A 25198-nucleotide genomic window follows, 5' to 3' on the forward strand; every position below is an offset into this window, starting at 1 on the left:
GATAGAGGAAGTCGTCACCATGGCATTGACATGTTGTTTGGGTGATTCAGAAGCTTCATTGAGATTGGCCATGGCTTTCTCCTAATTTCAAGTTTATTGTGTCAATATGGGCACTTAGTTGGGCACCCAAATCAGCACTCAATTGTGTGACGCAGTCAACTTCATGTCTCCCTCCCCTAGTAGCTTTTCTTGGCCTACTATATTGAGAGTTATAAACCGCCTTCTACTCTGTAGCCGCGATGCCATTTAAAATTTAAGTTCATCTCGAATCCTTTTCGCTTCGACTTCAGTGGTAACTTCTTCTTGGTTGAGCAGCTGAACCAGGAGCTCCCTGACGCCAAGTTTGGGCAAGGAAGTTTCCTTCTCTTTAATGAATCTTCCATTATAGACCATGTTGAGCACATTCCTAGAATCTTTATATAACCCATTCCAAAATTGTTGAACAAGGAACCATTCACTTAGTCCATGATGAGGACAAAAGCGACATGTATCTTTGAATCTTTCCCATGCCTCATATAAAGACTCTTCATCTCTTTGTTTTAACCCAGTAATTTGGGCTCTTAACATGTTGGTTATCTCCGAAGGATAGAACTTCTTGTAAAAGGCAAGTGCTAACTTCTTCCATGAATCAATTGCAAGAGTTTCCTTGTCTAGGCTCTTCAACCATTGCTTTGCGGCTCCGATCAAGGAAAAAGGAAACAATACCCATCGAATTTGGTCTTGAGTTACCCCCATTTGATAAATTGCATCACAATAGTTACAGAAAGTCTCCATATACAAATGAGGATCCTTACTAGGCATCCCTCCAAATTGACTTCTCTCAACTGATTGTATGAATGCGGATTTGGTAATGAAATTACCGGTTAATTGGGGTGGTGTTGGAATACTATTTGGTAGGTTCTCCTCGGTTGGTACGGAATGAGATAAAAATTTATGCATTGTAGGTTGATTTTGTGGTTGGTTTGGAATTGGGTTTTCCTCTCCTTCTCTTGCAAAAGGGTTGGTAAACTCAACATTATCTGATTGGACAACACCAATGTGCACAAGTTCTCCAATAGCCAAACTCGTCGAAGTCCCTCTAACGGTTCTTCTAATGTTGGTCAAGGATCTTTCAATCTCAGGATCAATAGGTAAAAGACCGCCTTGTGATGTCCTAGACATGCAAAAAGAAAACAACTAGAAAACAATTAAAACTACCTTGAGGATTTTGACTTCCCCAAGGCTAAGAACGACACAAATAAAAACAACAAATGATAACAATTCAATTGAACACCGTCCCCGGAAACGTCGCCATTTTTTATTCGATCTAAACTTTGTCGTCTAAGCTTACCAATCAAAACAATGACGCAACTTACCTTCAAAAGTATCCATAATTTTTTGGAAGAAGAACTGAAGTTTTCGTAAAATATTTGTGTTTGGGGTTGATGAAAAAAGCAAGCATAAGTCGTTATATATGCAGGAAATAGCGGCGCATTTTTTCGAAAAAAGGTAGGGCCTCATTCACTCGCAGAAAGACTCGCGCTCCTTTGGGCTGCATTTATGGAGTCGCACCTGGACTTATCCTTTTCCAAATGTGTTTTCTCCTGACACACTCTATCCCCTTCCCAATAAACTCGCGCCTCTTATTTTAGTGTTTCACACCCTCACATTGTAAGATTCATTAACCTCTTATTAGACACTTCTAAGAACTTAATAATATTTAGTTTAATCATAAAATAACTAGATCTTATGCATGCATAACAAAATAATACAAAGTAAGAGGAAATCAATCAACTTACAAGGAGGGCCGAAATGGGTATACTAATTAGACATCTTCCAAATTAGTCTTCTTTAAGAAAATCCAAATGCTCCAAGAAAACCCTTAGATCCAATGGTAGGATCTACTCCATAAGGAATTGTACCAAGGTAATCATCCTTAATTCATATGCTAATTTATATACTAGAAATTAGAATACGAGCCCTTAAAATATAATAATATTATTTTATACTACTTCTAGTAATGGTGGAATAATATTAGAGATTTGTGAGATTTTCTTTCTAATTGTTCTTGACAATTTCTTAGAGAGATTATATTGAATTATCAATCTCATAATAATGTAAGAATGAATAATGAATAAGAAGAGAAAAACATCTCATCTTTTGCATAGGGTGGCCGGGTAGGTTGGGGGAAGAGTGCCCAGTCCTTTTTCAATTTTCTCTTCTCAAGAGTTTAGGAATGCAACCCTATGATTAGTAGGGCATCATTGTGTTTCTTCTAATTAAATGAACAAAAACAAAACCAAATCCATATCCACCCCATTTACACGGCACCCTTATGTTAATAAAAGTCTATTTTAAGTTTGTCTATTGTTGAATTTGTGTAGTGTTACGTTTTGGACATGTTACTAGACATGTTATTAAATAATGCATTTTTAACTTATTAAAAATCATTATTTAACAAAATAAATCACATACAAAAATTAACTAGTAATTCATGATTACAAGTACATAAAATGGGTCATAGAGTTATAAATCACAACAACTTGTATTTATAATAAACCATTCATTCTTATTTTAATTGTTTTATAAACAATAAATAAACCTAAGTAATAAAACAATTTAATTACTCAGTACGAATCTTATTTAATCAAATTACAATAAGATATGTATTCTCACTCACAAATTCATTTTTTCAATTTTAAGGAATTAATTAACTTGTGTCAACATACAATTAATTAATTAATCAATTAAGAGTGTTACCCTAGAGGTATGACCTTAAGGGATCAACTGATCACCACCGCCATACGACAGTAATGTCAAACTCTAGTCAGCCAATAATTACCGATTAATGTGGATCAATTGATAATGAAATATTACTTTCCCTCATGCATTCTTAATATGAGATTTAAACATGTGATCGCATTATTGTCGAGGACACATACTCCAACCATCTCCCACTTGTCTGCGACAAGTGTGCATCACCAATTTTCTTGTCCTATTACTATCTCCCGCTCAATGCAAGGTGTCTTGCAGGTTGTAGTTCTATTTGATCATATCATGTGGTTTCCTCAATATGGAGAATAACTGCCTGAACGGAATTAGCTACCATAGATACCTTCCGAGCGTGGCCACGCATTTCCAGTTCATTACTCCTCGAGTGGCCTTGAGATATACGATAAGCCTGACAGGGATGGACAATTCCTATTGCACTTTTCCCTTCGAATAGCCACAACTCATCATGACCCAAAACATGCTCATTTGACCCCAATTACGAAGGTCATAGAGCACGAATCAAAGTCACTCTAAAACTGTGCCATCTTAGGCGAATAGTCTTTAGTCCAAGAATTGACTCATAAGAATACAATAGTAGGTCTTGCCACGACTAGGCTATATAATTTTCCAGAACTATATATGCGATCATTTTCCCGACAGAGTGTCCTATACAGTCTGCCTATGTGATCGACTAGTCATCTCTCATGACTCTATGGCATTTGAACTCGCCATCAATCGGATCACACTCAAGTTACTTCGAGACGTCACCTCATATAAGCAACTAGGGCCGAACACTATGTTAATCCAGTTCACTTTAATGGGGTTCAATGTTGTCTCAACAACCCATTTGGATGTAACAAGGTATAGGATGAGTTAACGATAACTGAAACGATAAATGGGATTATCACATGCGAGTAGTCAATACCATATTACTACCCTATGCCTTATAATCATAAGTGTATTTATTTATACACTTGCCAAATGCAATAAAAGTTTAGCTTGTATGTGAACATACCATGTGTTCAATTGTTCAAACTCTATGAATTGCGATTTCCTTCAATTTCATGTTATCTCTTATAGCATGAACTTTACTAAGTACATATCTAGACTCCATGCTAGAGTCAGGTTCTTTAGCTTGAAAGCAGCTCCTGCTATTATCATATAACTTGTGATGTGGGTTTCGGTGGACATCACTACTTGTAGTTTTTAAAGTACACCACCTAATCACAACGTACTTAGGTTCATTTTGTAGAATCTTGCAATGATTGACAATAAAACACCATTTCTAGTCATTTTCTCCTTAATTCAATAAAATCAGCCTAGGATTTTCATAGATCCTAATGAGTTCGGAAACTTGAGTTTGTGTATCCTTAACACACAACTTAGTATACTTTCAAACTCTAGAACAGACCATTAGTTCTCCTTGAGAATTCATGACGGTTCCTTGAGGCTTACCAGTGACTCTCATATGGGTTAACTTGTTATCGACTTATCATGCTCCAAGCATGTGATTCATCTAGGACATGTTCATTATGGCATACATGATTATACTAATGGCGGAAACATTAGTAATTGAGTTCATGACTCTATCATGGTAATTCTATATTCATCGATATGAATAACCTACTTAACTTGTTGATATCATTAAGATGAAGGATCATTATCAACATAAGATACCCATCTAAGTGCCAATCCAACATCCCATGTTTTAATAGTTTCACATAATGTCCAATATCATCCAGAATTGAAAACCTAAATACTTGTTTATGAAAGACAGTATTTGCTCATCATTCCCAATGAGTAATATGTAATGCAATTCATGAAGGATGATTGCTCCCACTAAACTTCATGTCTAAACATGACTGTCACTAACTCCCACTCAATTCCACATGTTTCATTTTTGACAACTCATTCAAAACATTACATGAATTGGAATAATCATTGCTTTTCTAAGTATTACTTAAAACCATACAAATATGTCATTCACATATCCCTTTCTAAATACCCATTTGGAAAGAAGTTTTAATATCTAACTTATTCATTTTCACAATGAGGTATAGCAATGATTTTAGCATAGTTACCAATTAACATAGCCTTGTAGACATCAACATGCCTATCTATGCAACTCTTGATCATAAAGTTTTATTTACTTTGGATTGGTCTCAACAATCCCAAATAAATCCATTTACTTGCATAGATACCATTTTAGTTTTATAAGGCTCTTAAGTAAAATGTCGAATTTTAAAATCTCTAGGTATAACCACTTCATAGATCAAAATCTTATTTTCCAAGGACATATTCTTTTGTCTTTTCATAAGTCTTAAGTTATCTTAGGAACGCTTTCTTTTGGTCTCCTCACGTCACGAGTCTAACCTAAGAACATCTTCTTTTGGTCTCCTCATGTAGATCCCAAACCTAAGAACATCTTCTTTTGGTCTCCTCACGTAGATCCCATCTAGTCAAGGTTTGTGGCTAAATTTTCTCCCACTCTATCTTTAGAAAAATGCATGTATTTTCTTCAATGATAGCATTATAAGCCACAAACAACTTTGTGCTTATGATAGTAAAGGAGGAAAATATTACACATGATAAATTTAAGTGACTTATTTGAGACATATTGTAAATACATTTTAGTTTCCTAATATGTGAGTTCAATACCTAAACATAACTTTATAATTGATCTTACGCAAGTAAGTTGTTACTTTTAGTAACAATGGCATTGATACTGTCGTTTCATACCAAAAATAAATACCTAAGTACTACTAACAGAAGTCAGCGGTAAGTAGGGTCGATCTCCGCAGGGAGGCGGTTTACTATCTACTTGTCTATTTTATCTGCCTAATGTCACTAATGGGGGTTTGAAATGTTTTGATTAAACTAAAGAGACTAAAGCGAGAGGGAAAAGAATGCGAGAAATTAACAGTAAGAGAAGGGAATATGCCAGGGGTCGGTCTACCGTGGCAGCTACACTAACGGGTCAACTGAGTCAATTAAACTATTGATAAGAAGAGCTATGGTCGTCACCTTTCGGTCCTTGAACCGCCCTAGGGTCTCCTAAGTTAGCTTTCGCCCTAATTAGGTATCACTTATTATAATAAAGCAAGCCTTCCCTTCCAATCTTTCGATCCAGGTCGGGGTTAACTAGATAAATTGGTCTCCTGCATGCATTCATTCAACCTAATGACAATTATATTGCTTAATACAATTCTTATCGCAAGACTAATCTAATCAAGTCAATCCTAACATATTGCTACCACGGCTTCCCTAATCCTAACATATTAAAGGGAATTAGCTACGCATAATGAAATAGAGAACAAGAAATAAAGGAGAAGTAAACATTAAATAAAAGTAAAGAGAAAGAATGAATTACTGAATTATTGATCCTAAAAATAAGGAAGAAATGTGAGTAATAAAGAATAAAGTGTATATGAAAAATGATAAGAGAGGAGAAGCCCCTTAAACTCACGTCCTAACTCCTATTTATAAGAAAATAGGACTATTAATTAACCTAATGACGGAAATAAGCTAAAAAGCCCAAGCCCATAGCGAATCCACTCGATCGAGTGATTTAAAACCACTCGATCGAGTAACTAAAGCTTAAACCACTCGATTGAGTAGAAAATCTACTCGATCGAGTAAACCATAAATTGAATCTACTCGATCGAGTAGAAAAAGGACTCGATCGAGCAAAATTCTACTCGATCGAGCAAAATTCTACTCGATCGAGTACTTTCCAGCAACAGTTTCCTGCTATGCGCACTGAAATTCAAATGGCTACCATTTCTTTGTTACTTGGGCAAACAGGGCGATTTCGGTGGAGTTGGAAAGCTAAGAGGACAAGCTTTCATTTCCAATTGGAATCACCCGAAGATCTGTTGTAGAACTCAAGATATGGCTATTCAAAGTAGGCACTAGCAATTTGAAGGTCTTCCTTTGCTCGCCTAGCTATCTATCTTCTTTGCGCATCTCAAAATAGCTTCATTCCCGCTCCAAACTCACTCTTCCTCCAAATGCATGCTAAACAGACGGTAAAAGGCTTGATTTCACTACTTTCTAGTTCATTCCTGCAAATAAGACAAAACAAACCAAAGTAGCATATTCGGGGCATTTCGTAGCATAAACTACGATAAAAGCGTAGAAATACGTGCATAAATTAGGCTAAAAAGACTATATAAAACGCACGTATCAAATCTCCCCAAACCAAACCTTTACTCGTCCTCGAGTAAACTAAATGCAAACTAATGGAATGGAAAAGATAACTCAGAGCTAGCTACAAATGCCCACTTAACCAATTTAATGCAAGCAAACTAACACTTATAGCAAAGCAGTCAAATGCAAACGAGTTATAGGATGTTCATAAAATAGCTGAACCGTCGACCTTGCAAGACCTTTAATAATGGACTCTCACGGGTCACTCATCTCTCATGAAGCAAAGGGTTAACATATATATGTAAGAGAGAAAGGAAAAAAAAATAGTCGCTCACCTAAACTACGACCCACATAAACATGCATGCAACTAATATGATAGACAATTCTAGCTACCAAACATACATTCCAACCAAACAAGGTCTGTCACAAATAGAGGGCTTACAAAAATATGGTAAAGTGAGGCAATGTGTAAGAAAAGGCAAAACATTTATGGGAATGTGGGTATAGGTGATCAAGCTAGTACCTAAACAAAACCATATATCGACATCCGATTCCAACTCAATTATGAATTAAGCACATGCCCTTTATTTGGCATAAAATCTCACCAAACCGAACTGCAAAAACTCCTCAAATGATATAAGATAGAACATAGGAGCAGAAACAACATTTTTTTTCTCGAATTTTCTTTTCTTTTTCTTTTCCGGTTTCTTTCTCTGATTTTTTCGAATTCTTTTTTTTTTTCATTTATCACGTCCCTTTTTTTCATTTCTTTTTTTCATCATCCTCCTTTTCTTCATAAATTACCAACTCCGAATTAATAGATACAAGCCAAACTTGATACAATAGACAATATACCGCAGAACAATCTAACTAGCTTGACAAGGCAGGCTAAATTTGGGATGTAGCTAAGGGTCAACAGGAAAATTTGGCTAATGTGGAGTTAAATGGGTAAAAATGAAAGAAAGGGAAATTGTAAGCGCCTCCCTGCATGTGACACCAACCACTAACCCGAATGTATGAAGGCAAAAAGCAATTGAATTTCATATACGTGCAAATTAATGGACATGCTATGCAAGGAGTAACTACTCACAATCCTACATGAAACTGGTCATAAATGACACCAGTTTATACGGCTCTAATCCTTAGAAATTATAAGTAGGTTGCCAAAATTTCAGGTCGAGTCTATTCGTTCAGCTAAATTTTAACATAAACTCATAGATATGCAAAAGACAAAGCTAAAAGATAATAGTTCATGCAAGGCTTAAGCAAAAAGACAATTATAGTGCAATATCATTATTGAAATCTACCGTTCCGACTCAACCTATATGCAAAAATAAACGTGATTTCTTTGAATTTTTGAATTTTTCTAATTTTTAGGGAATTTTTAAATTTTTAAGAATAAAAGACAATGCATACATAAATTGAATGTGATAACAGAAATGCAATAAAAACAATATGCAGACGCAGATATAGATGCATAACCTCCCCAAACCAAACTGTACAATGCCCCCATTGTACCCAAACATGGAAAGGAAATGCAAACTAAAAGAGAAAGAGAGTAAATGCGGAAAACTTACAAGAGTACGCAAATAAGGGACCTCCCCAAACCAGCCAGCAACGTGGGAGGTCACTAATAGCTCTGAAACATCATCACAAGAAGCTAATCCAAGAAATGGGCGTCCAAAACAGCTCGATCGAGAGGAATAGTGGTCGATCGAGTAATTATAGTGGTCGATCGAGTAAAATATATATATATTTTTTTTTTATTTTTTTTTTTGAAAGTACTCGATCGAGTAGAATAAGTACTCGATCAAGTGATTTCAGCCGCAAAAGCTCTCGATCGAGTACAAAAAGTACTCGATCGAGTGATCCTTAGTATATTCCTGCAAAAGACGCAATAAAAACACGCATACTGATAAAGTCTATGGTATAAAAACCATTTATTACAACTAAAAAGAAATAGAAAAATAAAATAAATCTCCGGGTTGCCTCCCGGGTAGCGCTAGCTTCGACAGTCCCACTCGACCTTCTTTTTCTTCGAGCCTCCCTAATTAATCACAATCAAAACAGCTCAAAGCGCGCAGCATGATATCGTACATCTGCGCATGTGCTACACAGAAGCATAAGTAGCACCAAAGTGAATTACAAAAATAGGAAATAAAAATATGTAAACATTTAAGTCTAACAAATTTCATATGTGAGCTCCTAAATTTATCCACAAAATAAAGGAGCGCGGGAGCAATTGTCTATATATTAGGGTCACGTTTTAGTTTGACAAGATTAAAACGATAAGGGTGGTGAAAAATCGTTAAATTACGCGTCCACATATGAGGAGGTATAGCTTTAAAAGGAGAAGTACGAATCAAATTAGGCAAAATACTATCAAAACAAACAATAATAAAATTATCGTTCACTACCTCAGGTTGATCGCTCTCAATGACGGAATCATAGATAAAAGAATTTATTACCTCTTCCGTGCTAGGAGTAATTACCGACTCAGCTGCTTCTTCATCAACCTCCTCAATGGATTTCATCCCGTAAATCTCAGCCTCAAGCGCATCCAGCTTGGCTTTGAATAGGGGAGACTCACCGTATCCATTATTATCGTCAAAATTGTCGTCTAAAACGACCCCAAGTAACGCATCAAAGCTCCCAATGGCCAATTCAGTCGATCGAGCAAAATTATTACTCGATCGACCACTTTCCTCCTGATTTTCACTCGATCGAGTAGAAATATCACTCGATCGAGCACTTTCTCCCGGAAAATCACTCGAACGACTAATATTAGTCACTCGATCGAGTGATTCCTCCTGTACAGGGCTGAAATCTTCGTGTGAACTCTTGAAATACGATAGAAATTCGTCATCCGAGTCATAGAAATCATTCTCAGTATTGGGCAACACGGTTTCTTCATGGGAAAAACCGCTCTCGGCAAAATATACCTCTTCTGGTTGCCAATTATCCAACTCAGCTGCTAACTAAGAAATTTCAGACTCGAGCTTATCAATGCGCGCGAAAAATCGTCTATCATATTCCGATACACTGTTATCATAATCTTGCATTTGAGATGCAAGTGTCTCCATTAAAGATTTCAGCTCCGCAATTTCTTCTTTCTGTATATCAGGAAGATCTTGTTGCGGTGGCCATTGATAGGGTGGATGTGGCGGCACAACTACAGCTGCTTGACTAGCTCGACTGCGCTGCTTGAACGCGTAAACTTCGTCATTCTCTGCCAAACAAAAAACTGCATTATGCCTAGCAGCACCACATCTTCCGCAGTAAATCACCGGCTGTTCCATATAATAGGACATTGGTGATGGGTCAAAGGTACTCAAGTCTTCCCTTTGACGATATTTCACCTAGAACTGTCTAGGTAGTACCTGTAAGGCCTATCAAAACAGCACTAAAGAAAAGATTAGAACGACCTCAAGGGAAAAATCCCCTGAGGCTAAAAACAGACAAAAATTAAACAAGTAAATAATTATTTGCCTCCCCGGCAATGGCGCCAAAATTTGATACTGTCGTTTCATACCAAAAATAAATAACTAAGTACTACTAACAGAAGTTAGCGGTAAGTAGGGTCGATCTCCACAGGGAGGCGGTTTATTATCTACTTGTCTATTTTATCTGTCTAATGTCACTAATGGGGGTTTGAAATGTTTTGATTAAACTAAAGAGACTGAAGCGAGAGGGAAAAGAATGCGAGAAATTAACAGTAAGAGAATGGAATATGCTAGGGGTCGGTCTACCGTGGCAGCTACACTAACGGGTCAACTGAGTCAATTAAACTATTGATAAGAAGAGCTATGGTCGTCACCTTTCGGTCCTTGAACCGCCCTAGGGTCTCCTAACTTAGCTTTCGCCCTAATTAGGTATCACCTATTGTAATAAAGCAAGCCTTCCCTTCCAATCTTTCGATCCAGGTCGGGGTTAACTAGATAAATTGGTCTCCTGCATGCATTCATTCAACCTAATGACAATTATATTGCTTAATACAATTCTTATCGCAAGACGAATCTAATCAAGTCAATCCTAACATATTGCTACCACGGCTTCCCTAATCCTAACATATTAAAGGGAATTAGCTATGCATAATGAAATAGAGAACAAGAAATAAAGGAGAAGAAAACATTAAATAAAAGTAAAGAGAAAGAATGAATTACTGAATTATTGATCCGGAAAATAAGGAAGAACACTAGTAACAGTAACAGTGTATATGAAAAATGATAAGAGAGGAGAAGCCCCTTAAACTCACGTCCTAACTCCTATTTATAAGAAAATAGGATTATTAATTAACCTAATGACGAAAATAAGCTAAAAAGCCCAAGCCCATAGCGAATCCACTCGATCGAGTGATTTAAAACCACTCGATCGAGTAACTAAAGCTTAAACCACTCGATCGAGTAGAAAATCTACTCGATTGAGTAAACCATAAATTGAATCTACTTGATCGAGTAGAAAAAGGACTCGTTCGAGCAAAATTCTACTCGATCGAGCAAAATTCTACTCGATCGAGTACTTTCCAGCAAAAGTTTCCTGCTTTGCGCAGTGAAATTCAAATGGCTGTCATTTCTTCGTTACTTGAGAAAACAGGGCGATTCCGGTGGCGTTGGAAAGCTAAGAGGACAAGCTTTTATCTCCAATTGGAGTCACTTGAATATCTGTTGTAGAACTCAAGATATGGATCTTCAAAGTAGGCACTAGCAATTTGAAGTTCTTCCTTTGCTCGCCTAGCTATCTTTCTTCTTTGCGCATCTCAAAATAGCTTCATTCCCGCTCCAAACTCACTCTTCCTCCAAATGTATGCTAAATGGACGGTAAAAGGCTTGATTGCACTACTTTCTGGTTCATTCCTCGAAATAAGACAAAACAAACCAAAGTAGCATATTCGGGGCATTTCGTAGCATAAACTACGATAAAAGCGTAGAAATACGTGCATAAATTAGGCTAAAAAGACTATATAAAATGCACGTATCAGGCATAAGGAAAATCGAATTCATAGCTTATGGACATATAATGATTTAATCATTATAATTGTCTATTTGATCAATTTAAGTTGATAATTTTATGTTTCTCGATGCAAGTAGTGTATGATGACAAATTTAGAATAAACGATACGATAAAGTGACTGACTTGGGTTGCAAACCAAGTCACCTATATCCAAAATAGAACCATTGATTAATGGAAACAAACAAATTTCCAAGTCGAACGAGGAAATCAAAATAGTTCTAAAATTTCAAAAATACAACATGAAACTAAAGACAAAGTAAGCCCTAGCTTCCATAGATCTTGCATCATGGGGGCCTACATATAGCTTCCCTCAAGATCTTCTAGGCTTGCTTTTCTTTGCCCTTATCCTTTCTCGGATTCCCTAATTACAATAAAAAGGGTAAAATCACAACTTGTATCAAAATACAAAAGTTGAGATTGAAAAATAAAAGATGGGGATAGTTATTTACCTACTGGAACAACTTTTCCAGCTTTAATATCGCTAAGATACTTTGGACAATTCCTCTTCCAATGCCCAACACTATTACAATAGTGGCATTTGTCCCCGGACGGGGCACCCTTCTTGGGCTTAGAGGAGCTAGCTTCGAAGGCCTTTCCTTTGTTCTTGCAGGGAGTTTGCTTCTTTCCCTTATTGCCACCTTTCTTAAAATTCCCTTTGCTCCTATGATTAATGTTGAGCACATCCTTGGTGCTGCTAACACTTAGCCCCATGTCCTTCTCGGCTTGCACAAGAATTTTGTGCAATTCATCGAGGGAAACTTTCAAGTTTTGCATATTAAAAGTCACCCTGAATTGAACATATGCCTTAACCTTGCTCAAGGAGTGAAGAATTCGATCAATGATGAGTTCTTCGGGAATTTCTACCTTTTCCATCTTTAGAGTCTCAACATGCTCCATCAACTTGAGCAAATGAGGGCTAACTTTTTGGCCCTCCTTGATGTTGAGATCGAAGAATGCGGATGCGGCTTCATATTTAATGATCCTCGGAGCTTTTGAAAACATGGTCACAAGTTTCGTATAGATCTCATATGCGGTGCTATTCTTTATAGCACTCCTTTGGAGTTCGGCCTCCATAGAGAAGATCAACAAATTTTTAATCGCGGCTGACTCCTTTTGGTAAGTCTCGTAGGATTGCCTAGCGGCGGGGGTAGACCTTGCGGTAGGTGCGGCGGGAGAGGCCTCAGTAAGGTAACGAAACTTTTCGTCACCCTCCGCGGCCAAGCGAAGTTGTGCGTCCCTCGGAGAAATTGGACCCATTCTTTTTTAATTTATATCGATACATGAAGGATCGGAGCGAGGAAACATTGGTAAGAGTGTTCGAGCTAGTGTTTGCGGATGAATTTGGAGTTGTCATTGCGATTGAGAAACAATTTTTTGACTACAAAAAAAAGGAAGTGAAGGAATTAATAAACATCTATCGTTTTAATAATTCTTGTAAACATTTTAAACAAGTTTTTAAACATTTATATAGTGACCTCTACCCAACTACTCTAATTGATTCCGAGATCCAAATTCATATTAACTCGGGCACGGTGATACCCGTCGTGAGGTGTCAAAAATAAATTTATAATTTCCAACTACAACTATAGCTAGCGGCAGTCGGGTCGAACCACAGAGAGGCAGGCGTAAATTCTAGTTGTTTAAATTCAGTCTAAGGAAACAATAAGGTGGGGGGGTTTAATTGGATTGGTCTATAGCTAATGAGCGATAAAATAAAGTAAACTAAGCAAATAGATGAAATCAAATATAAAAGGAGGTACTAGGATGGTCGGTTCGTTATAGCTTCGACAAAGATACTAAACAGGTCTAAATCGAACACAAGTTAGGCGGGAAACAAGAGGTCCTCTCGGTCCACTCTTAACAAATAGCATCTTTCGATCTCGCTATAGGTCTCTAATATCACTAATACTGACTCTCGTCCTGAAAAGTGACTAACGGTCTAAACTCTACTTATCTTTCGATCTCAGCACAGTTTAGTCATCTTAATTGGTGATCTAACAACTTTCCCTATCTTTCGATCTAATGGGTCAGTCATAAATTAAGCATCTAACTGGTCGCATGCATTCGATTCGTTAAATACATCATTAAAATCAATTAAAACGGATGGTAACCTCACGTGGACAGTCGATCGACCGGGTAAGGCAGTCGATCGACTGACACGCGATTCAGTCTAATTTAATACTACGCCGCCTACGCCATAACTCCCCTACATCCAAGCACAAACTATTTAGCTACTCATGCTGAAGGTGATAACAACAATAATACTAGGGCATAAAAGTACTGAATTCATAATTAAAGCGGTAGGACAAACAATTAACATGCAACAATAAAATGGTTTCGGGAATCTAACTAGCAATTCTTTACTAATAACGAAATAGAAGTGAATTGAAATAGGGCAGAAGAATACCGAGAATAGCAGAAGAACGATTAAGAACAAGAGCGAAAATTCCAATGCTAAACAATATTCCAAACCCTAATAAAACTCAATGTTACTATGTAAAACTTAATGTAAAAACTTGATAAAAATCGGATCCCTAAAACTGGTGTTCTAAGTTACGTTATATAGCAAACATACGTAACTTTTATTTCCAAAACCTAAACTCAATGGGCTTGCGCTTCCTCGGTCTTTTAATTCTCGTCTGGAATAGCAGTTTGGTCGATCGACTGCTAGGACTGGTCGATCGACCGGTCTTCAGTATACAGTAGCTTCCGGAACCCGCAGGTTGGTCGATCGACTGATGGCAGTGGTCGATCGACTGCTTGAGCTGCTACTTGACTTCTATAATCTTGTGGATTTGTCTTTTGGGCCTTGAATTGCGCACCAAGCTCGTTCCTTAAGCGAATACTTCACGTCAAATGCAATGCAAGATACTCGGGGATGGATTTAGGTCGATTTCCGCTAGATTCTTCACATTTCTGCAATAATGTACAGAAATACGGAATTAGACGGAAATAGGGAGAAATGGCAGCTTAAACTACACAAATGAGCTCTGAAATGCGTGTAAAATGGGATGTAAAACATCATATAAAAGACACGCATCACACGGTGAGCCGATTCATCACTAATCAATATAACTCGGTGGATTAACTCTTTAATTGATTCTACTACTAGAACTCTCAGTCGATAAAATTACTTTAATATTTATCTTAAGCCCGGAAAACATGCGGCTATAGTCGCGAATATTTCCGTTGAGCTCAATCCAAATTTCGATGTAATAACAATTTACTACCCACTTACCCAACGTAACAAGTTTAGCATCCCGGTAAGCCGAGCCTACTTCCTTATGAAATTGGGATTCATGGTTCTACTATTTGGTAAGGCTAATTCTCAATTATAATTTAGTGAGAGGTCTTGTCAACTTATTATCTATCACGTTATAAGTGAACTAAAGCGGTGAACTACGATAATTATAATTGACACGGTCGATGACTCGATAAAATGATATGCATGTGTAGTTATGGCGATTTGGCTATGCATGCAAACATATAAAACAAATGCAAAGCAAAACAATAAAATCCTAGTGAAATTATTTAAACTTCCTAGCACGTAATCTCACACAAACTCATTTCTCTGAAATTTGTTTTTTAAATTTCACATTAAAATTTAGTGGCGACTCCTTTCAACGATGTATTTCCCTTTTCCACAATTTGGCGACTTCACTGGGACTGTGATACTCGAAAAGGAAAATGATGGCTATTAGGATTATCTAGGACATGTCTTTTTTTCATTTATCATGCATAAACCCAAATGAGACTCTGGGATTCGGACCATTTCTCCCCTTGGGTCGATTTCAAGATAGGGAAATGACGTCCACTGTGCCAGACTTAATGGTTAAGGTGGTTTTGCTAATCAGTGACTCGCCATATCGCACAGTGTGTATGGTGAGTTAGCCGTTTCCTGACAGAGTGGAATCATTGGCATGGACCCGATTTAGATGACCGACCGAGACTTAGAAGAGTCTACGCTCATGCATAACATCCTTAATATGCGAATGACTAATTGTGTTTGCTGAGTCGGTTTTTGTTTTTAAACCTTTTCGACATTTTTAGTCAAAATAGTTGTCTTTTTTGGAAAAAAATCAAGTCGTTTTTCAATGCCTGTCAATTTCGACAATTTTGGTCCCTTTTACCCATGATTTTCGAAAAATTCAAGCTCCACTTCGTTCGAACATTTTTGAAGCGAAATTCTATCCAAATTCGTTCGAATTTTCGGCCCAAAAATGAAGTTTTTAAGCCGTTATGTTGCCCATTTCAAATATGGATTTTAAAATATCTGTTTTCAAATCGATCCAATTCAGTTCCTGAACCACAACCGAGCATGAGATGCGTCAAGTATTGAGTAGTGTCTAAGCCATGTAAGGTCATTCGTTGTCATGTCCCACGAAGTCTAGGACACGATCCATGACGGTCACCCAAGTTCACATCTTGAATTCGAGTCGAGTAGGTCTAAGTTAAATCACGAGAAACGTCTCAACCAGGCTATTTTGGGCATTTTCAAGAAGCCCATGGGCCAAGCACGGTCCAATAAAGAGTTTAATAACACGAAGCCCAGTTTAGAATCGAGTCGTTATGTTGTCAGTCTCGTTTGAATCACGAGTCTAAGTCGAGTCGATGTCTAAATCAAACCACGAGTCGAATCGGTGTCTAATATGAACCGTGAGTCGAGCCCATGGCCAGATAAGCCCAAGTTCTTATTGAGTCGAGTCTTTGGGGTGTGCAGGTTTGTGTTCGATTATTGCTTGGTTCGAGGCTTTCTTGTAGAAAGGCCACCGAAAACTCGATTTCAAACAATAGAAGACGCTGTCAACAAGCTTACCCAGGCCGTAAACGTCATGATGGCTCAAATGGAACTAATTGAATCCAAGTTGAGAAGTAAAGCATCTTCACTCACCCCGCCCATGACTGATTTGGAGAAACGGTTCAAGTTCATCGAGGACCGTCTGAAACTGTCCTAGAGGAAGGACAACCATGATGAAAATGCTAGGGTGTATACCCCAATTCAAGGCAAGCTACCCACCAACTTTGTGCTCATTGATATCCCCAAATTCAAGGGCACAGAGAACCCAGTCCTTCATGCTAAAGCTTATAAGGAGTAAATATCCTTAAAGGGAGTGCCCGCTGATATGCTCTCCCAAATTTTTGCCCAATCCTTGGAAGAACACCCGAAGGCATGGTTTTACTATATTGAACATAAGAACTTCGCTATATTCGAAGATATCACCACGGAGTTCTGTAAATATTATGCTGATAATATGTAAATACAAACCAGCATGAGAACACTAGAAGTTCTGACCCAGAAAGAAAATGAAGTGTTTACTGATTTCCACTTGAGGTGGCACGCAGAAAGCGTGAAACTTGCTAGAAAGCCGTAATAAAGTGAAATGGTAGACAAGTTCGTAAAGAATCTATAGCCCGTTTACCATGAAGCAGTCAAGTATTAAAACTTTAATTCCTTTAAGGAGTTGGCCAAAATTGGGAGAAAAGTTGAAGATGATGTTATAAAGGAAGAAAATGGATGACCTAAGAGGTATACAGGGTCTCTTCCTGAAAGGGTAAGGCTTCAGTAACAAGTCATTTTGTGGAGGCTGTCCATCTGCTAGAAGGACAGTCGAAGGGGCCACAGCGCCATAATTTTTGGGCATTCACTGATATCGGATGTACCTATACTTATGCTCTCCAAAGGTTGATAGCCCAGGGAAAGCTGAAGCCTATTGGTCCAACTCCGGACCCTCCTATTGAAAAACAAGGTAAAGGGTGATAGCCAGATGCCCTAGTGTGTCTTTCACCAAGCGATTGGTCATGATACTAAAAGGTGCTTTAGATTAAAGCACGAAATCCAAGATATAATTGAGAACGGAATGCTCCCAATCCCAGCTTCAAGGCCCAATAACGTTACTAACCCATTCGGTGATCATGCTAATCACGTCACTGTTGGAGATATTGTTGATTATTCCCATCTCATTCGTCCATGTTTTCTAAAAGGGGTGTTTGTTGGGAAAATATTTATAGATTGCGCCAAATTCATGTTGAACTTCGAGAATGAAATTGAAGTCGAAAACTTTGCCGTTGACTGTACTCCTTATATTTTAGGGAGTGCTAATGAAATCAATTGGGTCTGGGCTGATGATGAAGATGATGTATACCTTACCAAAGGTGCCGCTTTTCCGCATACCCAAGAAGAAATATTGAAAGTGAGAAAGGATGCTCTCGAGTGTAACCACTTGACTCGTTCGAGGCGCCCATATCGCGTGGAGAGGGCTAGCCATACCTCTAATTTTAAGGATGTTTTCTAGAAAAGACGTCGTCTAAAGAGCCTGCAACAGTCGAGGTTCTTGGTTAAGGGTCGACCTCAAAGGATTCCCCTATCAAGCAATTCCAAAAGACTTAATCAGAAAATGCAGCTTGGGAACGATCACTCGAGCAAGAGTATGATAGGGTAAACAAGCTAATAAAGGACAGAGTTTCCCAACCTTGGTACATAGAACTTCAACGGTATCGAGAAGAAAACAGGCAGATACAAGCTTCACGCTATTTGGATTTCATCAAAAATCCCTCTGGACCTATGGTCCTTCATAGCGTGAATAAAAGATCACCAATACACCGAGTGCTCTCTTCAGAAGATTTGATGGTCGGGTACATATTACCCAGGTGTAGTTGGGATGCAGCCACTGTATGTAAAGCAACAAAGGTTTGGCTTCAATGGTTATTCAAATTGGCAAAGAGGATGTCAGACGTAGTATGGAAAGCAAACACGGACCAAGATATTTACTATGCCACGGAGAAGAGGTTCTATTGCCCCTGAGGCGAACTTTTCAAGCTAGATGATGATTCTGGATCTGAGCCTGAGTCTGAGTCTGGGTCTGATCTCCGTCTTAGGGTTGAGTCTAAGGAGTCAAGTGTTGAAAACACCCCTTACCCAGTCTTTCCTTCTCATCTACGCCTTCCTAGTCCTAGCAGTCCGGGGCCTGTCCCAAATGCTCATATCTCACAGCTGACCTCTGATCAGTTGGCTCAAATATTGGCACAATTTGCGCAGTTTCAAATCAATAATAATAAAAATCAGTTTGCTTACGACTCGTTTTATTTACATTGCAATTCAATTTTTGAAAATGATTGTTTTAGTAATGACATTGAGAATGAGGTCGAAGATGAAAAGATTGAAGATGATGATGAGCTTTCAGCACCTCCACAACTGGTTAAAGGGTTAGAGGAATAAAATCAGAAAAATTCGTTGGTCGAGGATACCAAAACAATCAATGTAGGAACCTTGATAGAACCACGAGAGCTCAAAATATGGTATACCTTAGATCCTACAGAAAAGCAAGGGTTTGTTAATCTATTGGGTTAGTTCAAGCATGTATTTGCATGGTCTTATAGAGATATGCCGGGAATCGACAGGGAAATCACGAATCATCAAATCCCAGTTAAACCAGGTTTTAAGCAAGTAAAACAGAAGCTACGCAGAATGCGAATCGAGTGGTCCATAAGAGTCAAAGAAGAAATTGACAAACAATTCAAAGCCGGGTTTATCAAAGTGTCGGAATACTCAGATTGTCTTGCTAACGTAGTGCCAGTGCCGAAGAAAGACGGGAAAGTTCGACTTTGTGTAGATTTTCGTGACCTGAACAATGCAAGTCCGAAGGAAGATTTCCCTCTACCTCACATTGATATATTGGTAGACAATACCGCCAATCATGCCCTCTTATCTTTCATGGATGGGTATGCTGGCTACAATCAGATAAAGATGGGGGAAGAAGATATACATAAAATAGTCTTTACCTCACAGTGGGGTACCTATTGTTACACGGTGATACCTTTCGGTTTGATAAATGCCGGGGTGACATGTCAAAGAACAGCAACGATGTTCCTACATGTCATGATGCACCAAGAAGTGGAATTTTATGTCGTTGACATGATCGTGAAGTCAAAAAAGCATAGTGGTCATCTCGAAGATTTGAGAATGTTTTTCGAGAGGTTACGAAAATACAAGATCAGACTGAACCCATAGAAATTCGCATTTGGAGTTACTTCTGGCAAATTTTTGGCCGAAATCGTTAGCCACCGAGGCATCAAATTTGACTCATCAAAGAGTAAGCCATAATGGAAATACCTTATCCCGAAACCGAGAAGCAAAACCGATGGTTTCTAGGCCGTGTACAGTACATAAGCCGATTTGTTGCTAAGTTAACGATGATATACGAGCCGATCTTTAAGAAATTGAGGGCCGTGGGACATGAAATATGGGATGATCAATGTCAAGCCGCATTTGACAAAGTCAAGGATGTTCTATCCTCACTGCCAGTTTTTAGCCCCACCTATATCTGGGCTACCTTTATCGTTTTATCTAACCGTAACAGATACCGCAAAGAAGGCAATGCTAGCCCAAACTGTCAACAAACAAGAAAGGGCTATTTACTACATTAGTAAAAAGTTTTTGGAATATGAAGTGAAGTACACACCTCTAGAGAAGACGTGTTTTTAATCAAGGCAACCAAGAAGTTAAGACACTATAAGCTCAATTATAGTGTGAGTGTCTATTCGATGAAGGATCTAATGAAGTACCTGTTTGAAAAACCGGTGCTCAATGGTAGAATGTAGAGATGGACTCTTATGCTATCCGAGTTTGATCTCAAATACGTACCCTTAAAAGCAATTAAGGGAAGGGTATAGCCGATTTCCTTGCGGATAACCCAATCGAAGAAATTCAGATAGTGGATACTTGGTCATTTCCCGACAATGATGTGATTCATATAGAAGATGATCTGTGGGAGCTATACTTTGATGGAACATCGAATTATATGGGATACGGGGTCGGAATTCTCACAATCTCTCCGAAGGGTGAACACGTTCCGGTTTCAATCAAATTGGACTTTAACGTGAAGAATTATGCCCCTAAATATGAGGCATGTTTGTTGGGCTTGCGTAGCGCGCTCGATTTGGGCGTGAAGAAGCTTTTGGTACACGGGGATTCCCCCCTTGTGATTAATCAAGTAGTTGGGTCGTGGAATATCAAAAGTGATAGTTTGGCCCCATTCCAAGCAAGGATCGAAGAATTAGAATGATACTTCGATGATGTCAAATATGTTCATCTTCCGCGAGATGAATATAAATTTGCAGATGCACTATCAAAACTGGCCGCGTTAATAAATATTCCCGAGTATATGGACCGTATGCCAATTCGTGTTGAAAGAAGATCATCACCCTCTTATGTGAATATAATTAATGATATCGAAGAAAGTGAAGCTGAGCCTTGGTATATAGCTATTCTAAGGTACAAAGAAACGGAAGAATACCCAATCGACCTTGATGTACGAGGGAAGCGTGCCTTAAGAATGCTGGCATCCTAATTCATTAAAGCTGATTATGGGCAGTAATACAAAAGAACGGCCCAAGGTGTTCTATTGCGATGTGTTGATAAATTGACCGCCGATAAAATTATGGAAGAATCCCATGACGGAGAGTATCGGCCACACATGAATGCGCACTTGTTGGTTTGAAAAATCATGAGGTTGGGTTACTATTGGACAACTATGGAGACAGATTGTCGGAGATGTGCCAGGCATTGCCATAATTACCAGACTTTTGCAAATGTTCAACATGTACCACCCTCTATGTTGTATACCATGACGTCACCCTGGCCATGTTCAACCTGGGGGATCGATATTATTGGAAAAGTAAACCCATCCGAAACGAGAGGACATTGCTTTATCCTTGTTGCAAACGACTACTTTACGAAATAGGTAGAAGCTAAGTCTTATAGAGAACTCAAGGCGAAGCAAGTGGCAAAATTCATTTAGAATGAGATCATTTGCCAATATAGAGTACCAAATGAGTTCATCAGTGATCACGGGAATCTTTTTCAAGCTGAAACTAAAACTATACTTTAGAAGTATAAGATAAAGCACCACATGTCGTCACCTTATCGACCATAGACAAATGGTGCGGTAGAGGCTGCTAACAAAATGGTTGCTGCTATTTTAAGAAAGATGTCGGATAATTACCATGAATGGCTCGATAAGATACCATTCGCATTGTGGGGGTACTGTACCTCAATTAGAAAAGCCACATGATTAACTCCCTATTACTTGGTTTATGGAATGGAGGCAGTTCAACCAATTGAATTGGAAGTACCGTCTTTCTGGAAAGTCAAGTTTCCGGAGTGGATTAGGTTAAAGCCCGATATGACTCTTTAGTGATGCTCAATGAACGTCATTTGAACGCGTTCTATCATATCTAACTCTATCAGAAGAGGATAGATAGAGCTTTTAACAAGAAGGTGAAACCACGAGGAATCAAGGAAGGAGATTTGATTCTAAAATCAGTTCACGCTCTAGTACCAGCGGACTCAAGGGATAAATTCAAGCCAAATTGGACTGGCCCATATTTGGTAAAGGAGATTTTATCGGGAGGTGTCGTTCGGTTGACAAATCTGGACGGAAATGACTTTGCAAATCCTACAAATTTGGATTAGTTGAAGAAGTACAACCCTTGAAAAGGTCTCATTCTCAAATGTTATGAAATAATATTCGAATTGCTTTGTTCTTAGAATAAGTCATAAGTTGTGGACATTTGTTGACGCTGCATGAAATATTTTCAATGGGAGAACTACGTACCCGGTTTGATTCTGTTGCAAAGAAGATATGTAGGCAACTCTCAAAAGAGTACAACCGGAAACTTTGTAATGCAAAAATGAATTTTTATGCATAAATTGGAATTTATAATAAATAGTAGTTTTTTATTTATTCTTTATTTCCTGGCGAAGCTCATTAAAAAGTTTATTTTGGGCTATGCTCATCACACACAAGTAGAAGGAAAGCACCCAACATAATAGAAGATAATAGAGAGAAGAAAAAGTTAAGCAGCTAAGTCCTAGCCTAAGCCGAACCCGGGTCGCGAGGCCCATCACGTCGAGATGATGTCTCACCCATCATCACCCTAGCCCGTTTCATCGAAGGAGTCACGTCTTCTTCACGCGGGCCAAGTCGGTTTTTCACACTCGGTCGAGGACCAAGCCTGTCAGCCAAAGATGGCCTATTGCTAGTCGTCGAACCCATCCTTTGCCACCAAACACTTGGAGGCTTAGGTTCAGTCCTAGAGTTCTTGTCGGTCCCAGTTCCAGACTAAGAAAGGGTCGAGAATTTTTCTTTGAAGTAAGATTGGTTCAGCAAGATATCTTGGTGATACTTCCATTCCACAGCATCATCCTTCCGCAGTTTCCTTCTACGCTTTGAGAATGTTTTTCGAGAGGTTACGAAAATACAAGATGAGACTGAACCTGCAGAAATGCGCATTTGGAGTTACTTCTGGCAAACTTTTGGCCGAAATCGTTAGCCACCATGGCATCAAAGTTGACCCGTCAAAGATTAAAGCCATAATGGGAATACCTTATCCCGAGACCGAGAAGCAAAACCGATGGTTTCTAGGCCGTGTACAGTACATAAGCCGCTTTGTTACTAAGTTAACGATGATATGCGAGCCGATCTTTAAGAAATTGAGGGCCGTGGGACATGAAATATGGGATGATCAATGTCAAGCCGCATTTGACAAAGTCAAGGATGTTCTATCCTCCCCGCCAGTTTTTAGCCCACCTATATCTGGGCTACCTTTATCGTTTTATCTAACCGTAACAGATACCGCAAAGGGGGCTATGCTAGCCCAAACTGTCAACAAAGAAGAAAGGGCTATTTACTACATTAGTAAAAAGTTCTTGGAATATGAAGTGAAGAACACACCTTTAGAAAAGACGTGTTTTTAATCAGGGCAACCAAGAAGTTAAGACACTATAAGCTCAGTTATGGTGTGAGTGTATTCGATGATGGATCGAATGAAGTAGCTGTTTGAAAAACCGGTGCGCAATGGTAGAATGTCGAGATGGACTCTTATGCTATCCTAGTTTGATCTCAAATACGTACCCTTAAAAGAAATTAAGGGAAGGGTAGTGTCCGATTTCCTTGCTGACAACCCAATCAAAGAAATTGAGATTGTGGATACTTGGTCATTTCCCAACGAAGATGTGATTCATATAGAAGATGATGTGTGAGAGCCATACTTTGATGGAACATTGAATTATATGGGATACGGGGTCGGAATTCTCCCAATCTCTCTGAAGGGTGAACACTTTCCGGTTTCAATCAAATTGGACATTAACGTGACGAATAATGCCCCGAAATATGAGGCATGTTTTTTGGGTTTACGTAGCGCGCTCGATTTGGGCGTGAATGAGCTTTAGGTACACGGGGATTCCTCCCTTGTGATTAATCAAGTAGTTGGGTCGTGAAAAATCAAAAGTGATAGTTTGGCCCCATACCAAGCAAGGATCGAAGAATTAGAATGATACTTCGATGATGTCAAATATGTTCATCTTCCGCGAGATGAAAATCAATTTGCAGATGCACTATCAAAACTGGCCGCGTTAATTAATATTCCCGAGTATATGGACCGTATGCCAATTTGTGTTGAAAGAAGATCGTCACCCTCTTATGTGAATGCAATTGATGATACCGATGAAAGTGAAGTTGAGCCTTGGTATATGGCTATTCTAAGGTACAAAGAAACGGAAGAATACCGTATCGACCTTGATGTACTAGGGAAGCGTGCCTTAAGAATTCTGGCATCCCAATTTGTTAATGCTGATGATGGGCAGTTATACAAAAGAACGACCCAAGGTGTTCTGTTGCGATGTGTTGATAAATTGACCGCCGATAAAGTTATGGAAGAAGCCCATGACGGAGAGTATCGGCCACACATGAATGCGCACATGTTGGTTCGAAAAATCATGAGGTTGGGTTACTATTGAACAACCATGGAGACAGATTGTCGTAGATGTGTCAGGCATTGCAATAATTACCAGATTTTCGCAAATGTTCAACATGTACCACCCTCTATGTTGTATACCATGACGTCACCCTGGCCATTTTCAACCTGGGGATCGATATTATTGGAAAGGTAACCCATCCGGAACGAGAGGACATTGCTGTATCCTTGTTGCAATCGACTACTTGACGAAATGGGTTGAAGCTAAGTCTTATAGAGAACTCAAGGCGAAGCAAGTGGCAAAATTCATTCAGAATGAGATCATTTGCCAATATAGAGTACCACATGAGTTCATCAGTGATCACGGGAATCATTTTTAAGCTAAAACTAAAACTATACTTTAGAGGTATAAGATAAAGCACCACAAGTCGTCACCCTATCGACCACAGACAAACGGTGCGGCAGAGGCTGCTATCAAAATGGCTGCTGCTATTTTGAGAAAGATGCCGGATAATTACCGTGAATGGCTCGATAA

The 25198-nt window shown here is 38.7% G+C and overlaps 1 protein-coding gene and 1 non-coding gene across 2 annotated transcripts; both read left to right on the top strand.

The window, feature by feature from the left end:
- The first annotated feature begins 460 nt into the window (after positions 1-460).
- LOC141635217 (small nucleolar RNA R71) lies at positions 461-567 on the top strand. The gene has a single exon (XR_012539919.1). It is a non-coding gene; the product is annotated as a small nucleolar RNA R71 (small nucleolar RNA).
- Positions 568-24343: 23776 nt separating this feature from the next.
- On the top strand, positions 24344-24706 carry LOC141627720 (uncharacterized). The gene has a single exon (XM_074440945.1). It carries the CDS (start codon positions 24344-24346, stop codon positions 24704-24706), a length of 363 nt encoding a protein of 120 aa, XP_074297046.1.
- The last annotated feature ends 492 nt before the right edge of the window (positions 24707-25198 follow it).

Source organism: Silene latifolia, chromosome Y, assembly GCF_048544455.1.
Source record: "Silene latifolia isolate original U9 population chromosome Y, ASM4854445v1, whole genome shotgun sequence".
In the NCBI taxonomy this organism is placed as follows: domain Eukaryota; kingdom Viridiplantae; phylum Streptophyta; class Magnoliopsida; order Caryophyllales; family Caryophyllaceae; genus Silene; species Silene latifolia.